At 45.2% G+C, this 25,455-nt stretch overlaps 1 protein-coding gene across 1 annotated transcript in view; it reads left to right on the forward strand.

Moving 5' to 3' along the window:
• MAP1A (microtubule associated protein 1A) overlaps nucleotides 1–25,455 on the forward strand; it is a 315,944-nt gene that overhangs the window by 99,535 nt on the left and 190,954 nt on the right. Inside the window, exon 2 of the mRNA XM_075345871.1 lies at nucleotides 1,649–1,750. Coding sequence (XP_075201986.1) covers nucleotides 1,649–1,750 — 102 coding nt within the window. The remainder of the gene's footprint in view (nucleotides 1–1,648; nucleotides 1,751–25,455) is intronic.

Consider the following 25,455-nt stretch of genomic DNA (forward strand, 5'->3'; position numbering starts at 1 on the left):
ACCTTGGCTGGTATTATTTAAATCAAATAATTAAAAAAAAAAAGCATGGGATCCCTTCTATTTTTCATAACCAGCCAAGGTGCAGCAGAGACCTGAGGGTTGTAGCTTGCAGCTGCTGCTGTTCCTGTGCTTCATATGAAAAAAGGGGGTACCCCAAGTCATTTTTCTTAACCCCCAAAAATTAAAAAGACAGCTAACCAAGCTGGCTATCGCTGTATCAAGCTAATCTGTTATTTCTTTCTATGTATTCTTTCTGTTCTTTCTTATTATCTCATTTATATGTTCTTATTATCTATCTATCCCTCTATCTATCTATCTATCCATCTAGCTATTCTTTTTTTATCTATCATCTAATCTAGCTAACTATCCATTATTGTATTCTATCATATTTTGTTTCTCCTTTAAAAAATGCAACAACAAAAACGCACCAAAACCGCGCTAAAAACACATAAAAAATGCACCTACATTAAAAGCGTTTTTTTAACATTTCAAGGCTCTCTCTGACAAGGTGCAGTTGTGAGATCTGGGAGTGAAGAGGGGTGAGCTGGTGAGATCTGGGAGTGAAGAGGGGTGAGCTGAAAATCCTTATTTTCTGCATCATATTTTGTTTCTCCTTTAAAAAATGCAACAACAAAAACGCACCAAAACCGCGCTAAATACACATAAAAAACGCACCTACATTAAAAGCGTTTTTTTTAACATTTCAAGGCTCTCTCTGACAAGGTGCAATTTTGGTTGCAGTTTGTGTGCAGAAAAAACTGCAGCGTGCGCATGTAGCCTTAATGTCTCCGTCTATTGGCTCCCCTGGGCAGTTTAGAGGCATTTTTATGAATCCTAGGGACATAATAGAATGTTATAATTAGGGGATTTAATGTTTCAAATAATCATATATTTTCATCAAATATTCTTAAACATTTGCCCTGATTTAATAAAATTATCGGTTTCCTATGCAATCATTATTTCTTTTTTCAAAATACTATATGATATTCGATCACTTACCAATCTTAACATTTCTGCTTCGTAAATCAGTCCTAGTAACAACTCTTCCCTTCAAAGCTCTTTTTTCAGTCCTCGATACATGTTTTTATGAATTTTTTTCACCATTTAAATAAAAGTAAAACTACGTATACATGTTTGCTATCTCAGAACTGGTAGTGACCTAGGGAATCATAATGAAAGGTCGCTTTTTCAAAATAGGGACCACGGTAAATGGAAAAAAAAAAGCAAAACAGTGGTGCAATTGCACTTTTTTTGGATATTCACTGCACTTGGAATTTTATTTTCCTGTTTTCCAGCACATATGGGGCAGAATGAATGGTATCATTCAAAAGTAAAACTCATCCCGCAAAAAAACAAGTCCTCATATGGCTATATTACCGGAAAAATAAAAAAGTTATGGCTCTTGGAAGAAGGGGAGGAAAAAACAAAAACAGAAAATTGCCCGCGGGTAAATGGGTTAAGCTTAAGGGTGTGGCCACCGGTGTTTGGTTTTCAATCAGCGCTTTGAAAATGTTTGTCAGTTGATTCAATATGATTATAACTATGATATTGGGGAAAAAGAGCTGTAAATCATTTGTCATTTGCTGCACCATATACTTATTTTACACAATGTATATTGCATAAAATAACGATGATTTTTTTCTCGCAGGTATTCGCTCTTGGAATATCAGTCTTGATTCCTGTAACCTAGATGAACAACTGAAGCTGTTTGTGACAAGACATCTGGCACACTTTTCTCCAAACGTCAAAGGTCTGCATCTTTTATTATTTTTGAAACTGCTAAATATATTAGAAAATGTATGTGTTAGATCTTGGTATCATATAAAAGCGTAAAATCTAAGCTTTATTATTATTTATTATATTTTGTGATATATTACCGTGTTTCCCCGATAGTAAGACACCCCCGATAGTAAGACGTAGTGGGGGTTTTGGGGGGGTCGGCTAATGTAAGACGTACCCCGAAAGTAAGACGTAGTAAAAATTTTTTTTTTTTTCCTCTTTACAGTACAGTTACAGCGGCCGAGCGCTCAGCTGAGCGCCCTGACATGCCGGCGGCCGAGCGCTCAGCTGAGCACCCTGACATGCCGCCGGCAAAGCGCTCAGCTGAGCGCCCTAACATGCCGGCGGCCGAGCACTCAGCTGAGCACCCTGACATGCCGCCGGCATGTGACAGCTCTCAGCTGAGAGCCCTGACATGCCGCCGGCAAAGCGCTCAGCTGAGCGCCCTGACATGCCGCCGGCATGTGACAGTTCTCAGCTGAGAACCCTGACTTGCCGCCGGCAAAGCGCTCAGCTGAGCACCCTAACATGCCGCCGGCATGTGACAGCTCTCAGCTGAGAGCCCTGACAGGCCGCCGGCAAAGCGCTCAGCTGAGCGCCTTAACATGCCGGCGGCCGAGCGCTCAGCTGAGCACCCTGACATGCCGCCGGCATGTGACAGCTCTCAGCTGAGAGCCCTGACATGCCGCCGGCAAAGCGCTCAGCTGAGCGCCCTGACATGCCGCCGGCAAAGCGCTCAGCTGAGCGCCCTAACATGCCGGCGGCCGAGCGCTCAGCTGAGCACCCTGACATGCCGCCGGCATGTGACAGCTCTCAGCTGAGAGCCCTGACATGCCGCCGGCAAAGCGCTCAGCTGAGAGCTGACACATGCCGGCGGTCTGGCGCTCAGCTGAACGCCCTGACATGCCGCCGGCCGAGCGCTCAGCTGAACGCCCTGACATGCCGGCGGCTTAGCGCTCAGCTGAGAGCTGACACATGCCGGCGGCCGGGCGCTCAGCTGAGCGCTCGGCTACCGAGAAATGTTGAGATGTTGCAGTAATGTTGTCCGTGGTCCATCAGGACCATGGACAACATACAAAATCACACAGCCTCAGTGCCCACATGTGCAGCCGCTGGTGGTTAAGTTTCCTTAACTTGCGGTACACTTAGGGCGCAATCGCGGCAAGTCCCCATACGGTACATTGCATGGAGACTTGCTGCGATTGCTGTGGGATTTTTTCCAATATAAGACATACCCCGAAAGTAAGACATAGTGGCACTTTTGGGGGTAAAAAGAAAGTAAGACACTGTCTTACTTTCGGGGAAACACGGTACATATGTGCAATATTTTAGATGCAGCACTTGTTTGAAGTCGTATAATGCAAAATGATTTACCATATTTTTCGGTTTAGGCTACTTTCACACATCAGGTTTTTTCCATCAGGCACAATCCGGAAAAAAACGGGTAAAACGGATCCGGTACCACATCCGTTTTATACCCATAGATTTGCATTGTTACCGGATTGTGCCTGATGGCTTTGCGTTGCATCCGTTTTTTTCCGGATGCGGCAAAATTAAGTAAAGCAGCAGCCGGAGGCAACGTATCTTGTAACGTTTTTTTGTCCGGCAAAAAAACCGCAACGCGCCGCATCCGGCCGCTGCGGCACATTTTTCAATGCATGCCTATGGACGCCGGATGCGGCGCAATGTGGAAAAAACGCATCCGGCCGCCGCATGCGGTTTCTTCCACTGCGCATGCTCAGTAGCGTGCCGCAACCGGAAAAAAAACGGACGGGCCGCATGTAAAAATGTATGCAAAGGATGTGGTGTTTTCGCCGCATCCGTTGCATAGGTTTCACAGCCGGATTGAGCCGCAGTGCTCAAACCGGATGTGTGAAAGTAGCCTTATAAGACACATCAGATTATAAGATGCACCCCAAATTTAGAGAAAAATATGGGTCTGTCCTGTAATCCGATGCTCTCTTACCGGGTGGGGGTGGCAGCGGTGGGGGAGTGGGCTCAAAGAAGGCAGGGTCGGTGGTGGAGCAGGACGATGCTGCAGCTGGTGCGGCGGGTATCCCAGATGGTGCCCCGGTGAGGCAGGTGTCTCAGATGCTGCAGATTGAACTATCAGCTCAATGACAAGCCGAGATCTCATCTGCGCATGCACCGACTCCAGGCACCATTATTTGAAGCCTTCACCGCTCGCCGCCCCAGCAGCACAGCCTCAGCAACACAGCGCCCACAGCCACAGCAACATAGTGCCTGCAGCCCCAACGACACAACGTCTGCAACCCCAGCAACACAGCGCCCGCAGCCCCAACACAGCCACCGCCCCAGCACAGCGCCCGCAGCCGCAGCACAGCCAACACAGCATTGCCTCTGCCTCCTGTGACCCCGCTCCACCACCCACTGGTAAGCTACATTCGGATGATAAGATGCACCCTTCATTTTCCTCCCAAATTTTTGGAAGGAAAAGTGTGTCGTATCATCCGAAAAATACAGTACTTTCAGGTTTTTAGCCACTGTTAGGCCTGGTCCCCCTCTATTCATCTATCTGGGGTGTTTTTTTTTCTCTGATGTGTAGTGAAAGTCCAGATCTGATCTCGTAGTTTTCTAAGGAATTGGTTCGAGCATCTGTCACAGTAGTTTTTGTGCCAGAATAGTTTTACAGCTGGATCTAATAACGTTGCACACAGCATTTTTTCATTCAGCTATAGAGGCAGACCAATGCACAAGTACACACCTTTGTAATCAATTGTGCTCGACTCAGGCAATAACCTGCTCAGTATAACTAAAATACGGGACGAGCCTATGGGAGGTGTGGGAGATTAAAGCTGCAAGTGACGTCAGGAAAAAAAATTACAGCATTGTTACTGTCATCTCTTCTACTGTACAGACTCCAGTGAATACAAGTGAGACTTTTATCATATTATCACCTCTCTTATAAATGAAATATGGTGTGTCTTCTTTGTCCTTTTTCAACCAAAGGGGTTTAATATATTCAGTTGCAATTCAATTGACTCTTTACTGCTAATAAAACTATTTGTTGACTGCATTACAGTGATTTTTATAACCTCTGGAACTTGGAGATATTTTGTATATACAGTGCTGGTGAATATTGAAGATATACACTACTCACAAAAAGTTAGAGATATGTGGCGGGTGAATTTATGGAAAATGTTTACAGTGATACTTTATCATGAAAGTAGTGCATTGAAATAGAAGCATGCAATAGTGATTTCCTCATCCTAAACAATTTATTGAAGCAAAAGCCAACAACAGTGGGGAGTATACCCACTGCTCTCCCCTCCCGCCTCCGGAAATAAAAGTTGATGTCTCAATAACTTGTCATGTGGCCTGAGCATCAATTACAGCTTGACAATGACATTTCATGATGGCCATAGGTGGAGTTATTGTCTGCTGAGGCATGGCATCCCACTCTTCTTAAAGGGCAGCCGTCAGGTCATTGAGGTTTTAAGGTACCGACTTACAAGCCTCTACACTCTACTCAGCTGATCTCATACGTTTTCTATAGGATTCAGGTCTGGAGCAAGTGCAGGCTGCTCCATTTGAAGTACACTGTCTCAGGCCTGTGCCACACTCACGTGGAAATCACACACGTGCCGCGAGACACGTATTTCCCTGCGTGTTTCATGTGGTAAGTACGTGTCTCCGGTACGTGCGGTCCACGTGTGTTCTCCGTGTGCTATCCGCGATAACACACGGAGAACCGGTAATTTGCATACTTACGTGGTAGATGGTGCTGTCCAGGGTTCTGATCTTTGGCTCCAGCCCCACCCACTCCCCGCCGATGCTGCTTCCGGCCGAGCGGAGGGGTGGAGATTAGAGCCCGTGACAGCACACCCACCTCCATAACACGCTCATAATGAGCGGCGGGCAGCAGCAACTGTTTGGAGCATAAGATTCTGCAGGGCTGGTGGAGGTGAGTATGTTTTTTTCTTATTTTAAAATAATGACACGTGTTTCTCCAGCGCATGTCACACAGGACCGCATCCACACTACATCCGTGTGGTACGGGTGCAGCCCGTGTGACACCCGTGCTGACGGAGAAAACGTGGACATGTCAGCGTGCGAAACACACGGACACACGTAAGTACGGAACGGACACACGTTCCGTTCCAAAATACTTACATGTGTCCAAACAATTATGAAATCGTATGTCCACGTGCCTCCGGTACGTGAAAAAACTGCCAAACATGTACCGGAGGCACGAACGTGTGACAGAGGCCTCAAAACGCTATTCCCTAATGATATGACCTTGATGACCTAGAGCATTGTTGTCCATAAAGATAAAATTAGGCCTGTGTTGTCCATCCAGAGGCATGATGTCTGGATTAATGATGTTATTCTAGCAGGAGAAGCTTGTCACTGTATCATTCACAAAGTGCAGTGCAGTTCTGTATTGACTGGACACACCTGCCCACACTAACACCACCAATGAATGGCATTGAGGCCCATTGGTCCCTCGTCCAGTGTAGATGCTCCCTGGCGCATGCAAGACGATGACGCCTGTGCCTGGTGGTGTGGTCAGGTGCCCTTACAGGTCGTCTAGGTCGCAAACCACACTGATGTAAATGGTTTTGAATAGTTTGACCTTACACTTGGGTGCCTCTCACCTCCCTTAAATGTGCCTATAGTTGTGTGGCATTCATCATCTGGTACTGAAGGGCATTGTTCAGAACGAAGCGGCCATCAGTGTGGCATGTGGTCAAAGGATGTCCACTTCTATGCCTTTCTTTGACTATTCTAATCTCTGTATCTCTGTTGCAACCTGCTGATGACACTGTGTGACACTCCTAAGATCAGTGGCCACTTCTGTCTAAGAAAATCCTGCTTGAAGCCTCTCAATGCAAGGTACTGTTCATCAATTGTTAGGTGTTGTCTTGCTCTCATTATGTGAAAATGCGAACAGCACTGTTTAAATACCAGTTCTAATCGAACCACAACATTTATTGAGTGATTCATGGACCAAATACATTTTGTGACTTTTGCCATAGAGTTCCTTGTTAGGCCCCCTTCACACGTCCGTGAAAATCACGCACGTGTTTCACGGACGTGTCAAAGGTGCGTTTTCCCCTCTGCGTGCCGTGTTTATGGCACTACGTGTGTTCTCCGTGTGTTATACGTAATAACACACGGAGAAGGAAAGCCTCGCCTTACCTGCTTCTTCCGGAGCTGTCTGTGGTGCTGACTGACAGTGTCCGTCACAGGCCACACCCCGCTGACGCTGCTTCCGGCACCCAGTGAAGAAGATGCGTTGTTCAAATTCACTGGGGAACGGATGCAGGTGACAGCCGCGGCAGACACTGCAGGGTTCGTGGAGGTGAGTTTGTGTTTTTCTTATTTTCAATATGACACGTGTGCTTCTCCGGCGCGTGTCATGTGGGCCCGCGTCCACACTACATCCGTGTGGTACGTGTGCGGGCCGCGTGACACCTGTGCTGCCGGAGAAACACGGACATGCATCCGTGTGGAGCACACGGGCTCACGTCTGCTCCACACGGAGTCACGGGCCAATGGCTGCACACATGCGTGCACATAAACCCATTGATTTTAATGGGTTTACGTGTGCCCGTGTCTCCGGTACATGCGGGCACGGACCTAGCACGTACCGGAGACACATGTGTGTGAAGGGAGCCTTCGAGAACAGCAAGTTGAGCAAAAAGTACTAAAGCATTAAACAATTGGGCATATGCAGTTAAATGTTTAGAGAAGGTCACATTAAGTTCACCTGAAAAAGTTAGTGCATTTTAGGATCATCCTGAAATTTCACCCAAAAGCCAAATATCCCTAACTTCTTGTGAGTAGTGTAAGTATATAGACACAAAAATAAGTTACATCTATGGACTTTGCACATCCAGATTTTTGATTTACGGGAAGTAATGCAACTCAGATGCTTCAGTCTGTGCTCATTTCAAGAAACATATTGACAAACTTTTAAAAGGTAACCAAGGCAGGGATTCATAGAAGTATCGCGGGTGGAGGGGCCGCGCTCGCTATGCTCGGGTCCCCGGCTGCTGCTGCTGCTCGGTGGCTCGAGCGGCGCTCCTCGCCCACGAGGGAAAAGGGTTGTGGTTTGTTTTGGGAGATAGTTCGTGACGTCACCCACGGGTCGTGGTGATAAAGGGGCACCACCGCTGCTGGTGACGGGGATCCCAGGAGCGATGGTAGGGAGCAGCTAGGATGTTGTCCCCTCCGTGGGTAGGGGTTGCTGGTCCCGGGGCCCGGTGGCGGTACGGGGAGGCAGGGTAGCTGGGGTGCAGGGTTGCAGGGGCAGCGCAGCGCGGTGCCGGATGGCACTGTGGTACTCACTCAGGCACAAATTCACAGAGTCTCTGGTAAACCAAACGGCTGGATGGACGGGTCCCGCAGCCGGCTGCAGTGTCTTTGCTCTCCCCGGACAGGTTGATGGTGGCTGTCTTTCCCTGCACCTGTGTAGAATGTGTTGACTCCGATGGTTTCCCAATGGTAGTCCACTCCCCAGCGTATATGTACCAGAGGAGCCCGTTTTGCCCGCAGGCGCTGGCCCTTGGATCTCTAGCCCCTGGGGTTCCGGTCACTCTCGGATTTGACCGTTGTCGGTGGCTCCAAGCCTAGTCGGGGTCCGATGGCCCTGCCTTTGTGCTTGATGCAAATCTGCTCCCCGGCTCGGTACCGGCGGGCCACCGCCCGTCCCCGGTCCTACGGTTTTGCTGACTTGCACCACCTCCTGCAGACAGCCACCACCGTCTGCCGACCTTGCTGACAGTGCCTGGGCTCCTACCCAGACACTAACAGTTTCTGTCCTCTCACTTTCAACTCTCAAACGAATCTGTCACTTTCCCCGCCTCCAGGCCTGTGAACTCCTCGGTGGGTGGGCAACCGCCTGGCTCCGCCCCACCTGGTGTGGACATCAGACCCTGGAAGGAGGCAGCAAGGGTTTTGTTTGACTGATGTAGACTATCCAGGGGAGGGGGTGTGTGTGATGTTATGTCTGTGACTACCTGGCTAGTCCACGGCATCACATTAGCACTGAGATGGCAATAACTGGGGCATTCAATAGCATCTTTGCTGTCATGGTAACCCATGAGCATCTCACAAACACATCTCAAGAAATAAAGGGGGGGAGGCCCACTTGCAAGTCCAAACTAGAAAGAACCACTTTAAATGCAGCTGTCATAGATTAACTGCAGAATTTAAGTGGTTCAGTAGCTGAGATCGGAGCTAGCTACGATTACTGCTGTTAGATTAGTTAGGTGCAAGCTAGACAACACAGTAGAGACTATAAATATATGAAGACGACTCAGGTCCTCAGCCTGATCCATTCACCTGCATCCGATGTGCCAATGTGTGATGTACATATATATTACAGTTCAGAAAAAGGGTTAAGCCCAGTTACACAAAGCCCAGTTACACAATCATAAAACACAATGATTTTCTCATAGCATCTTTTCATACCCATTGAAAAACATAATAAAAATGTTGTAAAGTTGTGTCAAAATCATCCTATATCTTGCACTTAAGTGGAGAAGCATCCCAACAGAATGATGCTGCCACCACCATGTTTGTTGGTAGGTATGTCGTTTTTAGGGTGATGTAAAGTTTTAGTTTTTTGCCACATATAGCGCTTTCCTGTTACCTAAGGTTAGAGAATCTGTCCACAGGACAGCTAATAGAAATATACTCCACAAATCTGGTCTTTATGGAAGCGTGGCAAGAAGAAATAAATTTTTGAAAGCAAGACTTAAAAAGTCCTGTTTACAATATGCAAAAAGCCATGTAAGGACCAAGATAGCATGTGAAAGAAGGTACTCTGATCATATGAAACCAAAATGCTGTGTTAGAAAGCTAACACTTCACATCACCCTGAAAACATCATCTCTACCATCAAACATGGTGGTGGGAGCATCATGCTGTGGGGATGCTTTTCTTCAGCAGGGACAGGGAAACTTTTCAGAGTTGATGATAAGATGGATGGAGCTAAATACAGGGTAATCCTAGAAGAAAATCTGTTAGAGGCGGTAAAAGACTTGAGACTGGGGCGAAGGTAAACCTTCCAGCAGGATAACAAGCTGCCAGTGCTACAATGAAATAGTTTAGATACTAAAAATATTTATTCACTTATATAATGCCATTAATTCCACAGAGCTTTACATACATCAGCAACACTGTCTCCATTGGGGCTGACAATCTAAATTCCATATCAGTATGTGTTTAGGTGTAGGAGGAAACCAGAGAACCCGGAAGAAACCTACGCAAACGCAGGGAGAACATACAAACTGTGAGCGAAATACACTCCTATGCCTTTGGAACTCCAAATTAATAAGATTTTTTTTACAAGCGCTTAGGAAATCATTGCAACACACACACTTTGTGGTGTACTAAAAGTTTCTGCTTTATTACATCATGTGACCAGTTGATATACCGTATTTTCTGGCGTATAAGACGACGAGGCATATAAGACGACCCCCAACTTTCCCAGTTAAAATATAGAGTTTGAGATATACCGTATATACTCAAGTATAAGACGAGGCTCCTTATTTACCACAAAAATCTGGGAAACCTTATTGACTCGAGCATAAACCTAGAGTGGAAATGCAGCAGCTACTGGAAAATTTCAAGAATAAAAATACATCCTAATAAAATGTAATGTGTCTATCCTTGTGCCCCTTCCTGAGGCCCTCTTTAGTAATATCCCCTGCAGCAATGTGCCCATTGTTTAGTAATGTACCCATTGTTTAGTAATATGCCCTGCAGTAATGTGCCCATTGTTTAGTATTACCCTTTTACTGGTCCCCTTCTTGTTCCCTATTATTCCGATTTTTACACACAATAAAAATTATTCTCACCTGTTCTCCATTCCCACAGTGCCCTCAGCTGCTTCTTTCAGACCGCAGGCACATAGACCTCTCGGTAGTCTTGTCCGGTGCACGGAGTGCCACTGCAGGCTGCCATCATAGCTTTACTGCAGTTGAATGCTTTACGGCGGCGGTGCCACAGAGCATTCAACTGCTAAAAAGCACTGACAGCAGCGGCGGCTCCATGCACTGGACGTGATTATCAAGGGGTGCTTCTTGCGGACCGCAGGCACATAGTCCACTCCATGATCGTGTCCAGGGCCGCCATCGCTGTCAGTGCTTTACTGCAGTTGAATGCTTTGCGCCACCACCGGAAAGCATTCAACTGCAGTAAAGCCATGATGGCATACAGGAGTCCTGTGCATCGGACGCGATCACGGAGGGGTCTATGTGCCTGAGAGGCAGAGAAGGAGGTAATAGGATACAAGGGCAGGCCAGAGTAATGCGCTGCCTCTCTGATAGTCTTGGAGACAGGGAGGGCAAATTATATGCCCTATAAGACGACACCTAGCGTATAAGACAACTCCCGACTTTTGAGAAGATTTTCAGGGGTTAAAAAGTCATCTTATACGCCAGAAAATACGGTAGTATCCCAAACAAAGAAATAACTCCTCAGAACTATGCGCCAATAAGAGCTGCAGAGGTGTGTGTCGAAATGTGAAACTTCCTAGCCCATCAATATTAGCTGAGCCCTATGACATCATTCAATTATAAGACAAAATGGTTTTTATAAGAACAAAACAGATTGTATTCTCTCACAAAACTCCTTGCAGATGTTGTCCTTGGTGGAATTTAAACCCAGGACCCAAGCAAGAATGTAGTGCTAACCACTGAGACACCGTGCAAAGCATATTCATGTTGTTGAATGGCGCAGTCACAGTCCAGAACCAAAAAATTGCTGTCCACAGAAATTCTCCATCCAATCTCACTGAGTAGTATTGTATATGTTATACTATATATATATATATATATATACTAGAAGGTGGCCCGATTCTACGCATCGGGTATTCTAGAATTTACGTATTGTGTAGTTCATGTATGATTTTTGTTATATATATATATATATATAGATGTTGTTGTGTGTAGTTACCAAGTGTTTGTGTAGGGCGCTGTACATGTTCTGGGTGTTGTCTGGGTGTGACGGGGGGTGAGAGCGGTGTTGTATGTGTGTTGCGTGTGTTGCGTTGTTTGTGGAGCGCTGTGTGTCTGTAGCGTTGTGTGTGTGTTGCGCGGTTTGTGTGTGTGTGTGGTGTGTTTTGGGGGAGGTATGTTTTGTGCAATGTGTGTGTTGTGCGGTATGTGCGTATATTTGTGTGTGCCGCGGTGTTTGTGTGTTGGGTGTTGTGTGTGTGCAGCGTTGTCTGTGTGTGTGGGTGTCTGTGTAGGGCAGTTGTTTGTGGTTCCCAGTGTGTGTGTGTGTGTGTGTGTGTGGTGTGCTGTGCAGTGCGCGCGCGTGTGTGTGTGTGTGTGTGTGTGTGTGTGTGTGCATCAGCCTCTCTTCTCTCAGCCTACCTCTCCCAGCCTCCCTCCTCCCAGCCTCCCTCAGCATCAGCTTCCCTCTCCCAGCCTCCCTAAGCATCAGCCTCCACCAGCATCAGCCTCTCTCCTTCCAGCCTCCCCCAGCATCAGCCTCCGCCAGCATCAGCCTCTCTCCTTCTAGCCTCCTCCAGCATCAGCCTCCCTCTCCCAGCCTTCCCCAGGATCAGCGTCTCTCCTCCCAGCCTCCATCCTCCCAGCCTTCCCCAGCATCAGCTTTCCCCTCCCAGCCTCCCTCAGCATCAGCCTTCCCCAGCATCAGCCTCTCTCCTCCCAGCCTCAGCCTCTCTCCTTCCAGCCTCTCCCAGCATCAGCCTCTCTCCTTCCAGCCTCCCTCAGCATCAGCCTCCTCTTCCCAGCCTTCCTCAGGATCAGCCTCTCTCCTCCCAGCCTCCTTCTTCCCAGCCTCATCCTCCCAGCCTCCCTCAGCATCAGCCTTCCGCTCCCAGTCTCCCCCAGCATCAGCCTCCCCAAGCATCAGCCTCCACCAGCATCAGCCTCTCTCCTTCCAGCCTCCCCCAGCATCAGCCTCTCTCCTTCCAGCCTCCCTCAGCATCAGCCTCCCGTTCCCAGCCTTCCCCAGGATCAGCCTCTCTCCTCCCAGCCTCCTTCCTCCCAGCCTCCCTCAGCATCAGCCTTCCCCTCCCAGTCTCCCCCAGCATCAGCCTCCCCAAGCATCAGCCTCCACCAGCATTAGCCTCTCTCCTTCCAGCCTCCCCCAGCATCAGCCTCCCCAAGCATCAGCCTCCACCAGCATCAGCCTCCCTCGTCCCAGCCTCCCCCTCCCCCTCCCAGCCTCCCCCAGCATCAGCCTCTCTCCTCCCAGCCTTCCCCATGATCAGCCTCTCTGCTCCCAGCCTCCTCCAGCACGCCGTGCTCCTCTGCCGACACTCACACACCCGATCGCATCCACTCACACACACCCGATCGCATCCACTCACACACACCCGATCGCATCCACTCACACACACCCGATCGCATCCACTCACACACACCCGATCGCATACACTCACACACACCCGATCGCATACACTCACACACAAAGACACACAGACACTGACGATATTGCACATACGCGCTGATACTCACAACATCCGGGGATATCACATGCTTCTGGCCATGTGATCCCCCGGCAGGTCCTGGAAGCTCACAACAGCACAGTATCGCCGCCGAGAAGCAAGCGATATCCCAGGATGCTGTGAGTATGTGGATGCGATGTGATGTGTGAGGTGTGTGTGAGTGTGATCTGATTTGTGTGTGTGTGTATGTGTGTGTGTGTGTGCTGTTATGTGTGTGTATGTTCCGCAGCTGCAGGACCTTGATGTGTGGATGCGATGTGATGTGTGTGTGAGGTGTGTATGAGAGTGAGTGTGAGCCGGTGTACACTGGTAACTATGATACACATCGGGTAACTAAGGGACCTTAGTTACCCGATGTGTATAATGGTTACCAGCTTTCACGGCCTCCGTCAAGATCCCAGCATCGCAAGGTTATGTCTGGCGCTGCCGGGATCCTGACGGAGCCGGTGTAGAAGCAAGCGATATCCCAGCATGTTGTGATGTGTGAGGTGTGTGTGAGAGTGAGTGTGAGAGTGAGTGTGATCTGATGTGTGTGTGTACTCACCTGGGAATCGGAGCTCCGTGTCAGTTGGGCCAGAGCGAGCGTGCATTGCGTGAGGGGGGCGGGGCCTGCAGAGAGCCGGGGCGAGAGGCCAATCCGTGTGGGGGGGCGGGGCCATGGCGAGCCCAGCGGCCAATCAGCTTTGTGTCACCATAAGGACATGTCACGGTGACACAATTTTGGAGCATGACAGACAGACAGACAGAATAAGGCAATTATATATATAGATATATATATATATATATATATATATATACAGTTAGGTCCAGAAATATTTGGACAGTGACACAAGTTTTGTTATTTTAGCTGTTTACAAAAACATGTTCAGAAATACAATTATATATATAATATGGGCTGACAGTGCACACTCCCAGCTGCAATATGAGAGTTTTCACATCCAAATCGGAGAAAGGGTTTAGGAATCATAGCTCTGTAATGCATAGCCTCCTCTTTTTCAAGGGACCAAAAGTAATTGGACAAGGGACTCTAAGGGCTGCAATTAACTCTAAAGGAGTCTCCCTCGTTAACCTGTAATCAATGAAGTAGTTAAAAGGTCTGGGGTTGATTACAGGTGTGTGGTTTTGCATTTGGAAGCTGTTGCTGTGACCAGACAACATGCGGTCTAAGGAACTCTCAATTGAGGTGAAGCAGAACATCCTGAGGCTGAAAAAAAAGAAAAAAATCCATCAGAGAGATAGCAGACATGCTTGGAGTAGCAAAATCAACAGTCGGGTACATTCTGAGAAAAAAGGAATTGACTGGTGAGCTTGGGAACTCAAAAAGGCCTGGGCGTCCACGGATGACAACAGTGGTGGATGATCGCCGCATACTTTCTTTGGTGAAGAAGAACCCGTTCACAACATCAACTGAAGTCCAGAACACTCTCAGTGAAGTAGGTGTATCTGTCTCTAAGTCAACAGTAAAGAGAAGACTCCATGAAAGTAAATACAAAGGGTTCACATCTAGATGCAAACCATTCATCAATTCCAAAAATAGACAGGCCAGAGTTAAATTTGCTGAAAAACATCTCATGAAGCCAGCTCAGTTCTGGAAAAGTATTCTATGGACAGATGAGACAAAGATCAACCTGTACCAGAATGATGGGAAGAAAAAAGTTTGGAGAAGAAAGGGAACGGCACATGATCCAAGGCACACCACATCCTCTGTAAAACATGGTGGAGGCAACGTGATGGCATGGGCATGCATGGCTTTCAATGGCACTGGGTCACTTGTGTTTATTGATGACATAACAGCAGACAAGAGTAGCCGGATGAATTCTGAAGTGTACCGGGATATACTTTCAGCCCAGATTCAGCCAAATGCCGCAAAGTTGATCGGACGGCGCTTCATAGTACAGATGGACAATGACCCCAAGCATACAGCAAAAGCTACCCCAGGAGTTCATGAGTGCAAAAAAGTGGAACATTCTGCAATGGCCAAGTCAATCACCAGATCTTAACCCAATTGAGCATGCATTTCACTTGCTCAAATCCAGACTTAAGACGGAAAGACCCACAAACAAGCAAGACCTGAAGGCTGCGGCTGTAAAGGCCTGGCAAAGCATTAAGAAGGAGGAAACCCAGCGTTTGGTGATGTCCATGGGTTCCAGACTTAAGGCAGTGATTGCCTCCAAAGGATTCACAACAAAATATTGAAAATAAAAATATTTTGTTTTGGGTTTGGTTTATTTGTCCAATTACTTTTGACCTCCTAAAATGTGGAGTGTTTGTAAAGAAATGTGTACAATTCCTACAATTTCTATCAGATATTTTTGTTCAAACCTTCAAATTAAACGTTACAATCTGCACTTGAATTCTGTTGTAGAGGTTTCATTTCAAATCCAATGTGGTGGCATGCAGAGCCCAACTCGCGAAAATTGTGTCACTGTCCAAATATTTCTGGACCTAACTGTATATATACATTACCCTTCACATTTATATTTCCCCTCTGGGATTCAATCTTTAGGGTCCACATATTGTATTTATAAGCTCTTTTGTTTGTTAATAAAAATCTGTTTAAGCATAGGATATTATGTTGTCCATGATTACCTATATGCGTTATCTTGCTATTAAAGGGAACATGTCACCGGACGTTCATAATACTTAACTAACGGTCGGTGCAGAGCAGACTGGTCGGATGGGCGTCTCCGGGTTCCGCACCTTCTCTTTCGGCCATCTTTGTCCTACTCCTATCTTCTGCCCTGCTCGGCAGATCAAAGTGCACCTGCGCAGGGCCTCACTGTCGGTTAGTGTAGATGACGTAGAACGCGTCATCCATATTAGCTTCAGAAGGAGGACAAAGATGGCCAAAAGAGGAGGTGCGGGACCCAGGGAATGGAGATGCCCATCCGACCAGTCTGCTCTGCACTGACCGTTAGGTAAGTATTATAAACATCCAGTGCCAGGTTCCCTTTAACTATCATATGTACCAATGACTGCATTTCAGAAGTCTAAGGATTATCACTCATATGTAGTATGCCTATCTAAAATACACTGCAATCTCATTATTTTATTTGTGGTAGTATAACCTAACACTAGTATAATTTTTATTGTTGAACAAAACTATGTTTTTAATCATTATAATAAATTATTATAACCCCTTCACCTTTGGGTGATTTTCCGTTTTTGTTTTTTCCTCCCTTTCTTCCGAGAGCTGTAACTTTTTTATTTTTCCATGAATCTTGCCATATGAAGGCTTGCTACTTTTAAGTGAAACCATGAGTTTTACCATATAGTGTACTGGAAAATGGCAAAAAAATTCCAAGTGCGGAAAAATTGCAAAAAAGTGCAATTGCACAATTATTTTGGGGGTATTTTATTCACAGTGTTCATTATATGTTAAAACTGATGTATCTGTGTGATGCCTCAGGTCGGTACTAATTTGCAGATACCAAACATGTATAGGTTTACTTTTATCGAAGGGGTTAAAAAAAAAAATCAGAATTTGTCCAAAAAAAGTGGCACACTTTTTGCGCCTTTTTCTGAAACCCATAGCGTTCTCATTTTTCGCGATATGGGACTCATTGATGACTTATTTTTTGCATCTTGAGCTGAAATTTTTAATTGTATCATTTTTGCGAAGATGCTACGTTTTGATCACCTATTATTGCATTTTGTGCAAAATTTGCGACGACCAAAAAACATAATTTTGGCATTTGGAATTTTTTCCCCCTATGCCATTTACCTATCAGGTTAATTGATTTTTTATTTGGATAGATCGGGTGCTTCTGAACGTGGCGATACCAAACGTGTGTATATTTTTATTTTTTTAACCCTTTAATTTTCAATGGGGCTAATGGGGGGTGAATTTGAACTTTTATTTTAATTTTAATTTTTTTAAAACTTTTTTTTTACATTTTTTATTTATTTTACTAGTCCCTCTAGGAGACTATAAGGATCAGCAGTTTGATTGCTGATTCCTTTATTTCAATTAGAGCTGCACAGTTCTGATCAGCAAAAATGCTGCTTTACTGTTACAGCCGGTGCTCTGTCAGCTGTCACGTCGCGTCATGGGGCTTCCAATAGCGGCAGGGAAAGGCGCTTTCCCTGCTGTGGCCATTTACATAATGCTGTCACATATTAACAGCGCGATCTAAGGGGTGCCTGATAGTCGCACATGTCTGCTGTTCAAATCAGCAGACATGTGCAGGGCTCACCACTGGCTTACCACAGCAGCCGGCGGTGATTACACCGACATGATCTATGACGTACCCAGTACATATAGTGTTGGTAAGAGGATAATAATTTTTTTTATTTTAACATCACTTCATGGATTCTTGGTCCTCGTTTTTAGAAGATGATAATAAACGATTTGCAGATTATAAGCAGCTTCAAAATGGAAAAATGAATTTTTTTCATTATAATTTATTGTAGGTATTTCATTACCTTGGCAGAACATTAGTTCAATGTCAATTTTCTTTGAGGCTGCGGAGCTCTATATATTGTAGTGAAATTATTTGACGACAAAGCAAATAAGAGTAAATGCATTAGTCTCTCCATAAAGTTCATTTTCAATGAAATCAGCAATATGATTTAATATGTTGGATAACCTTGCTAAGCACTAAGCCTCACGTTATAGAGCTGCTAGCCTTTGTAAAAGCTTATCTTATGCAGCTGAGTTAGTATAACATGAGGAGTGATTGCTGAAATGCAGAGCAAGACAGACAATATGAGAGTTTATATTGTGGACAAATATTGAAGCAAAGAAAATTCATTTGATTAGCAGTACAGCATTAGGACTTGATTAAACAAGCAAATTTACCCCCATAAACCTTCTATGCCTTTTGTCAAAACGAATAGCAGATCTTTCCACTTGTGGGATCTAGTTCCAATGGCAATTAATAACAATATGGAAGGGAATGAGATCATTTGGTACGGCCATCAAAAAGTGTTGATTGTATAGGTTCTAAGTAGAAAAAGCACAATAAATTACCGGTATGTAATGAGGCGTAAAAGAAGCCCAGTGCACACACATGGGAACACAAACAAGAAGTACCACACTTGGGAAATGTTCAGAAAAGAAGTGACGTTCAGTGGACCAAATCAACTTGAATCTTTATTAGTAAATCTATAAAATTAAAAAAATTACATAAAAATCCACCTCCTAGAAATCATTGTATTTATTAGATACTAGATGGTGGCGTGATTCTAGCGCATCGGGTATTCTACATACGCAGGGCCGGCGTCAGCACCCACTGCCGCCCACACACATCGTGCCATCACGCTGCAATAATTATTTTTCCCTCCATTTGCTCTCTAACACAGACTGCTAAGGCCGCAGTCGGGTATCTAAGGGGCCTGCCTGCACCACTCCCTTAGCAACAACCACATTCAATCCAGAGGCAGCTGAGCAGAGAGGTGTGCCGGACATGCCGAGGAGGAAATAGGAAGCAGCCGCATCTCCCAGCCTACAGGGCCAGCGCTGATTGGTTGTGGGCAGCTGGTGCGACCAATCAGCGACGCGGGATTTCCGTTACAGACAGACAGAATTGAACAATTATATATATAGATGCCTTAAAAAGGTCATATTGGCCAACCACACAAAAAGGAGTATAAAAGAGCAGAAGAAGTATAGCTATCGAAATATCATAGACATATACTTATTATATGTTTCTTAAAATAGAGGATCAGAAGTTCCACAAAAAAATAGGCGATGGCCTTCTGACATCATCAGTAGAGATGAGCAAACCTCTGAAGGCTCAAGTTCGGTTCAAATCGTCGAATGGAGGCTCCATTCAACGAACGTTCGACGAACCGTTCGACGAACCACTCAAACCCCATTGAAACCAATGGCAGGCAAACACAAACACATAAAAACACATTATAAATGTACACATACAGTTAATAAACATTGCCATTACACTTACAGGTCCCCGCGACGCGTCCTGCACTCTGTCTCCCGCCACTTTTCCTTCCGATAATCGCTGCATCCTCCCGGTAACCAGCACTGATCATAGGACCTTCCGTGACGTCAAAAAAGCATGTGACCAGTCACGTGTCTATTATCTCATTGGCTACAGACTTGTCACATGGCTAGACGTCATTGCTAGGTCCTGTCATTGCATCTCTCCGGTACGCGGTGATCGTTCCAGCATCAACGTGTACCGGTGAAATGCTTTGGCACCTGGTCGGCTTCCCCGTTCTGCTTCCCCGTTCCGTTATTCACCGGCTACCACAGTCGGTCAATAACGGAGATCACCATTGCTATAGCAACCTGCCTGTCATCGGTGACGTCACCACTTACAGCCTGCAGACTCTGCTCACTCACTGAGTGAATAGACTGCACGGGGAGCAGCAGCATCTTCCTCCCATGCAGCGCTGTCTGATGTAGCAGAGCTGCATGGGTTGAAGGAGAAAGAAGACAGAAAACCATGGATCGTGGAAGGCTGACCGGGAGTAATAAACATGGAGTCTCTAAGTGTGTCTGTGTATTTATTTCTATTAAAGTATTTTTTCTCTGTGTGGGTGGTGTCTTTTTTTTTAACCCTTTATTGGAGATTCTTAATGGCCGGGTCAAACTTGCCTGACATTAAGAATCTCTGACTTAATACTAGCTAGTAAAACAAAGCTAGTATTAACTCATTATTACCCAGCAAGCCACCCGGCTTCAGGGCTGCTGGAAGAGTTGTATACAGCGCCAGATGATGGCGCTTCTATGAAAGCGCCATTTTCTGGGGCGGCTGCAGACTGCAATTCTCAGCAGAGGGGCCCAAAAAGCTCAGGCCAACCTGTGCTACGGATTCCAATCCCCAGCTGCCTAGTTGTATATGGCTGGACACAAAAATGGGGCGAAGCTCATATCAATTTTTTTTTTTATTATTTCATGAAATTTATGAAATAATTAAAAAAAAAAGGCTTCCCTATTCTTTTTGTTCCCAGACGGGTACAAATAGGCAGCTGGGGGTTGGGGGCAGACGTACCTGCCTGCTGTACCTGGCTAGCATACAAAAATATGGCGAAGCCCACGCCATTTTTTTGGTGGGCAAAAAACTGCTGCATACAGTCCTGGATGGAGTATGCTGAGCCTTGTAGTTCTGCAGCTGCCGTCTGCTCTCCTGCATACACTAGTGAATGGAGCATGCTGAGCCTTCTCATTCTGCAGCTGCTGTCTGCTCTCCTCCATACAGACAGACAGCAGTTGCAGAACTACAAGGCTCAGCATACTCAATCCAGGACTGTATGCAGGAGTTTTTTGCCCCCCCAAAAAATTACGTAGGCTTTGCCATGTTTTTGTATGCTAGCCAGGTACAGCAGGCAGCCATGGGCTGCCCCGAACCTCCAGCTGCTATTTGTACCCGGCTGGGTAACTCGAACTGCCGAACTTTTAGCAAAAAGCTCCAGTTTGTTGAATGTCTCGAACACCCCCCAAAATCACTCGAACATGAAATTGGCGAACCTCGAACATCGCTCAGCTCTAAACATCAGGGCTCACTAAACCCACATGTAATTATTATCAGCATTACTTCAGATTGATTTTTTCAGTTGTTTATACACAAGTTAAACCATGACTTTTGTGGGCGGCTTGTGCCTAGTCTGTCCGTGATAGCCTTTCTGTGTCAGTGTACCAGGACAGCTTTCACACCAGATAAACCAGGTCCTAACAAATTTCTGGCGGGCCTTTGTCAATGAGCACCACAGCGATTGGGTCAAGCTTCTGCCATGGACGCAGTTCTCGTACAATAACCACATTAGTGAGTCCTCTGCCAACTCTTCGTTCAACATAATGTATGGACAGCTGCACAAAATCCCATTCCCTGTGGCAATTATCTCCAGCAACCCAGCGGCCGATGCTCTTGCAAAGAGTTTTTCCGAAATCTGGGTGGAGACCAAGGCTTTCCTGGAGCAGTCCTCCATCCGAATGAAGAAGCATGCAGATAAGAGATGCCTAGACCCTCTCTTCCACATATGTCGCTGTCCTACAAGTTGGGTCCCTGCTTTATCGGTCCCTTCAAGATGCTCCAGCGGATCAGTGAGGGATACTACAAGCTAAAGCTCCCGGCCTCCTTGCATATTCCCAACTAATTCGATGTGTTTCTCCTCAAACCTATCATCCTGACCTGATACTTCAGGGAACCAGGTACCTTGCCTCCCCCAATCCTTGATGAAGTCGTCTTTGAGGTAAAATCAATCTTTGCTGTACAAAGGGATTGAGGTAAAACCCTCTTCTTAGTGGACTGAATAGGGTTTTGGTCCTGAGGAGAGGTTATTAGAGCCCACGGAAAATATTAATGCCACTCTTCTTCTTACACAAGTAAAATGGATGGGATTCATAGAAATCTCATGTTCACTGTGCTTCTTTGTTACACTGTGTAAACTCACCTGTGGTGTGTTTTTCCAATCAGTAGCATGTCAATTTCTCTTGCAGGTACGCCAAGTTTTCTGTGCGGAATTTCCCCATAAATTTGCATTAAATGTGGAAAAGCTGCAGGTAAAAAACGCACATGCGTTTTTAGTGAGTTTCCATACCAGAAAAGCATGAAACACACATGTAATCCATACCCAAGAATGTCAATACCAGGAAGTGTCAAAGCGGCTTTTTTTAAAACATGACGCAGGACACAGTGACAAAAAAATGCAGCGTCAAAAACATGATAAAAATGCACCATCAAAAATGCACACAAAAACGCAATGAAATAAACACAAGTAAACTAAGGTGCAGAGATTCTGTAGCGTCACAAACTAAACAAACACTGATTGTGGGAACGTAGCCTAATGCAGTGTCATGATGTTGCGAGGGCCTAGGATTTACAAGAGACCTCCAGGATGCCGGCATTCGAGTGCCAATAAGATGACGTTTGCACTGCAGTAGCCTGGCTGCCGTGAAGTACCAAAGTGGATGCCAGACCACAGTAGTGGGAACTTTTCTACTCCTTTATGTGGACTGATCTGTATCATCACGACTATTCATTGTTACATTCCTTTTTGAAAAAATACTGATCACCATTATAGATTGATCATTTAGATCATTGTTTTCTTATCTTCTAAATTAAGTTTTGCTGCATTTTGCTCCTTCTCTTCTGTGATGAGTCATCGCTGGTACTTGGTTGTAGGTGAGGAACATCATGAGTTAAGGCTTGCAGTAAAGGAGCTCTACCGCCATCTAGCACTGGCATGAAATAGCATGGTAGCTTGACTAAACATTAAAGTACTTGATACGTTTTAAAGAATGAGCACAGCAGATGCTTATTCTTATCTCCTAATTACATTTTATATCTGTTTATAAATGGAAGTGCTGCTGCAGTGCTAAAGATACAAGTACTTTACCATGTAACACTTTTAAGACTGGTTCATACTGACTATTTTTCCTCAGTTATGGTTTTCACACTAGGCTCTGAATAACGGAAAAATTTAGTGGAAAAAAAAGAGATGACCACAGCGCTCCATTATGCTTTGACAGTCCCAGTGGAGTGGGGATTATAAACTGCAGACAACCAACAATTAATTCTGTGCAATACACAAAAATGGGACAAAGCCATTACTTCTAAAATATTAATGTGCACGATATGCGAAGATATATATATATATATATATATATATATATATATATATATATATACAGTGTGTGTGTGTGTATATATATATATATATATATATATATATACAGTTAGGTCCAGAAATATTTGGACAGTGACACAATTTTCGCGAGTTGGGCTCTGCATGCCACCACATTGGATTTGAAATGAAACCTCTACAACAGAATTCAAGTGCAGATTGTAACGTTTAATTTGAAGGTTTGAACAAAAATATCTGATAGAAATTGTAGGAATTGTACACATTTCTTTACAAACACTCCACATTTTAGGAGGTCAAAAGTAATTGGACAAATAAACCAAACCCAAACAAAATATTTTTATTTTCAATATTTTGTTGCGAATCCTTTGGAGGCAATCACTGCCTTAAGTCTGGAACCCATGGACATCACCAAACGCTGGGTTTCCTCCTTCTTAATGCTTTGCCAGGCCTTTACAGCAGCAGCCTTCAGGTCTTGCTTGTTTGTGGGTCTTTCCGTCTTAAGTCTGGATTTGAGCAAGTGAAATGCATGCTCAATTGGGTTAAGATCTGGTGATTGACTTGGCCATTGCAGAATGTTCCACTTTTTTGCACTCATGAACTCCTGGGTAGCTTTGGCTGTATGCTTGGGGCCATTGTCCATCTGTACTATAAAGCGCCGTCCGATGAACTTTGCGGCATTTGGCTGAATCTGGGCTGAAAGTATATCCCGGTACACTTCAGAATTCATCCGGCTACTCTTGTCTGCTGTTATGTCATCAATAAACACAAGTGACCCAGTGCCATTGAAAGCCATGCATGCCCATGCCATCACGTTGCCTCCACCATGTTTTACAGAGGATGTGGTGTGCCTTGGATCATGTGCCGTTCCCTTTCTTCTCCAAACTTTTTTCTTCCCATCATTCTGGTACAGGTTGATCTTTGTCTCATCTGTCCATAGAATACTTTTCCAGAACTGAGCTGGCTTCATGAGGTGTTTTTCAGCAAATTTAACTCTGGCCTGTCTATTTTTGGAATTGATGAATGGTTTGCATCTAGATGTGAACCCTTTGTATTTACTTTCATGGAGTCTTCTCTTTACTGTTGACTTAGTGACAGATACACCTACTTCACTGAGAGTGTTCTGGACTTCAGTTGATGTTGTGAACGGGTTCTTCTTCACCAAAGAAAGTATGCGGGGATCATCCACCACTGTTGTCATCCGTGGACGCCCAGGCCTTTTTGAGTTCCCAAGCTCACCAGTCAATTCCATTTTTCTCAGAATGTACCCGACTGTTGATTTTGCTACTCCAAGCATGTCTGCTATCTCTCTGATGGATTTTTTCTTTTTTTTTCAACCTCAGGATGTTCTGCTTCACCTCAATTGAGATTTCCTTAGACCGCATGTTGTCTGGTCACAGCAACAGCTTCCAAATGCAAAACCACACACCTGTAATCAACCCCAGACCTTTTAACTACTTCATTGATTACAGGTTAACGAGGGAGAAGCCTTCAGAGTTAATTGCAGCCCTTAGAGTCCCTTGTCCAATTACTTTTGGTCCCTTGAAAAAGAGGAGGCTATGCATTACAAAGCTATGATTCCTAAACCCTTTCTCCGATTTGGATGTGTAAACTCTCATTCTGAACATGTTTTTGTAAAAAGCTAAAATAACAAAACTTGTGTCACTGTCCAAATATTTCTGGACCTAACTGTATATATATATATATATATATTACATATATGTATATATATATATATATATATATATATATATATATATATATATATATATATATATACTAGCTGTACTACCTGGCTTCGCCCGGGTTAATAACTGTTGTTAACAAAATAGAATGTATTAACATTCCCGGGATAGAATGTATAAATAGAATGTATTAACCCCCCGGGATAGTAACTGTCTCTCTTGCTCTCCCATTCTTTGTCTGTCTCCCCCTCTGTATATATATCTCTGTCTCTCTCTCTATCTCTTTGTCTGTCTGTCTCATTCCCTGTCTGTCTCTGACTGTCTGTCTCTTTCTCCGTCTGTCTCAATCTCTTTCCCTGTCTGTCTATCTACCTCTTTCCCTGTCTGTCTATCTATCGCTGTCACTTTTCCTGTCTGTCTCTTTCCCTGTCTGTCTCTTTCCCTCTCTTTCCCTGTCTGTCTCTTTCCCTCTCTTTACCTGTCTGTCTCTTTCCCTCTGTCTCTTTCCCTGTGTCTGTCTCTTTGTCTGTCTCTTTACCTGTCTTTGTCTGTCTCTTACCCTGTCTGTCTCTTTCCCTTTCTTTCCCTGTCTGTTTCTCTGTGTCTGTCTCTGTCTCTTTGTCTGTGTCTGTCTCTTTCCCTGTCAGTCTGTCTCTTTGTCTGCGTCTGTCTCTTTGTGTCTGTCTCTTACCCTGTCTATGTCTGTTTCTTACCCTGTCTGTGTCTGCCTCTTTCCCTGTCTGTGTCTGTCTCTTTCCCTGGCTGCATTGTGACACGCCAGCATTCCATATAAGGGCGTGGCTGCGCATTCTTCTGAAGCTCTGGCTGCACTGTGGCTCCCAGCTCCATTCGCTTTAATGGAGGCAGGTTTTTTGGTGAATAACTGTAAAGAGCGGGGTTAAAATTTCCCCTCAAAACATAGCCTATGACGCTCTCGGGGTCCAGAAGTGTGAGTGTGCAAAATTTTGTGGCTGTAGTTGCGACGGT

The sequence above is a fragment of the Anomaloglossus baeobatrachus genome, chromosome 4 (assembly GCF_048569485.1).
Source record: "Anomaloglossus baeobatrachus isolate aAnoBae1 chromosome 4, aAnoBae1.hap1, whole genome shotgun sequence".
Taxonomy (NCBI): domain Eukaryota; kingdom Metazoa; phylum Chordata; class Amphibia; order Anura; family Aromobatidae; genus Anomaloglossus; species Anomaloglossus baeobatrachus.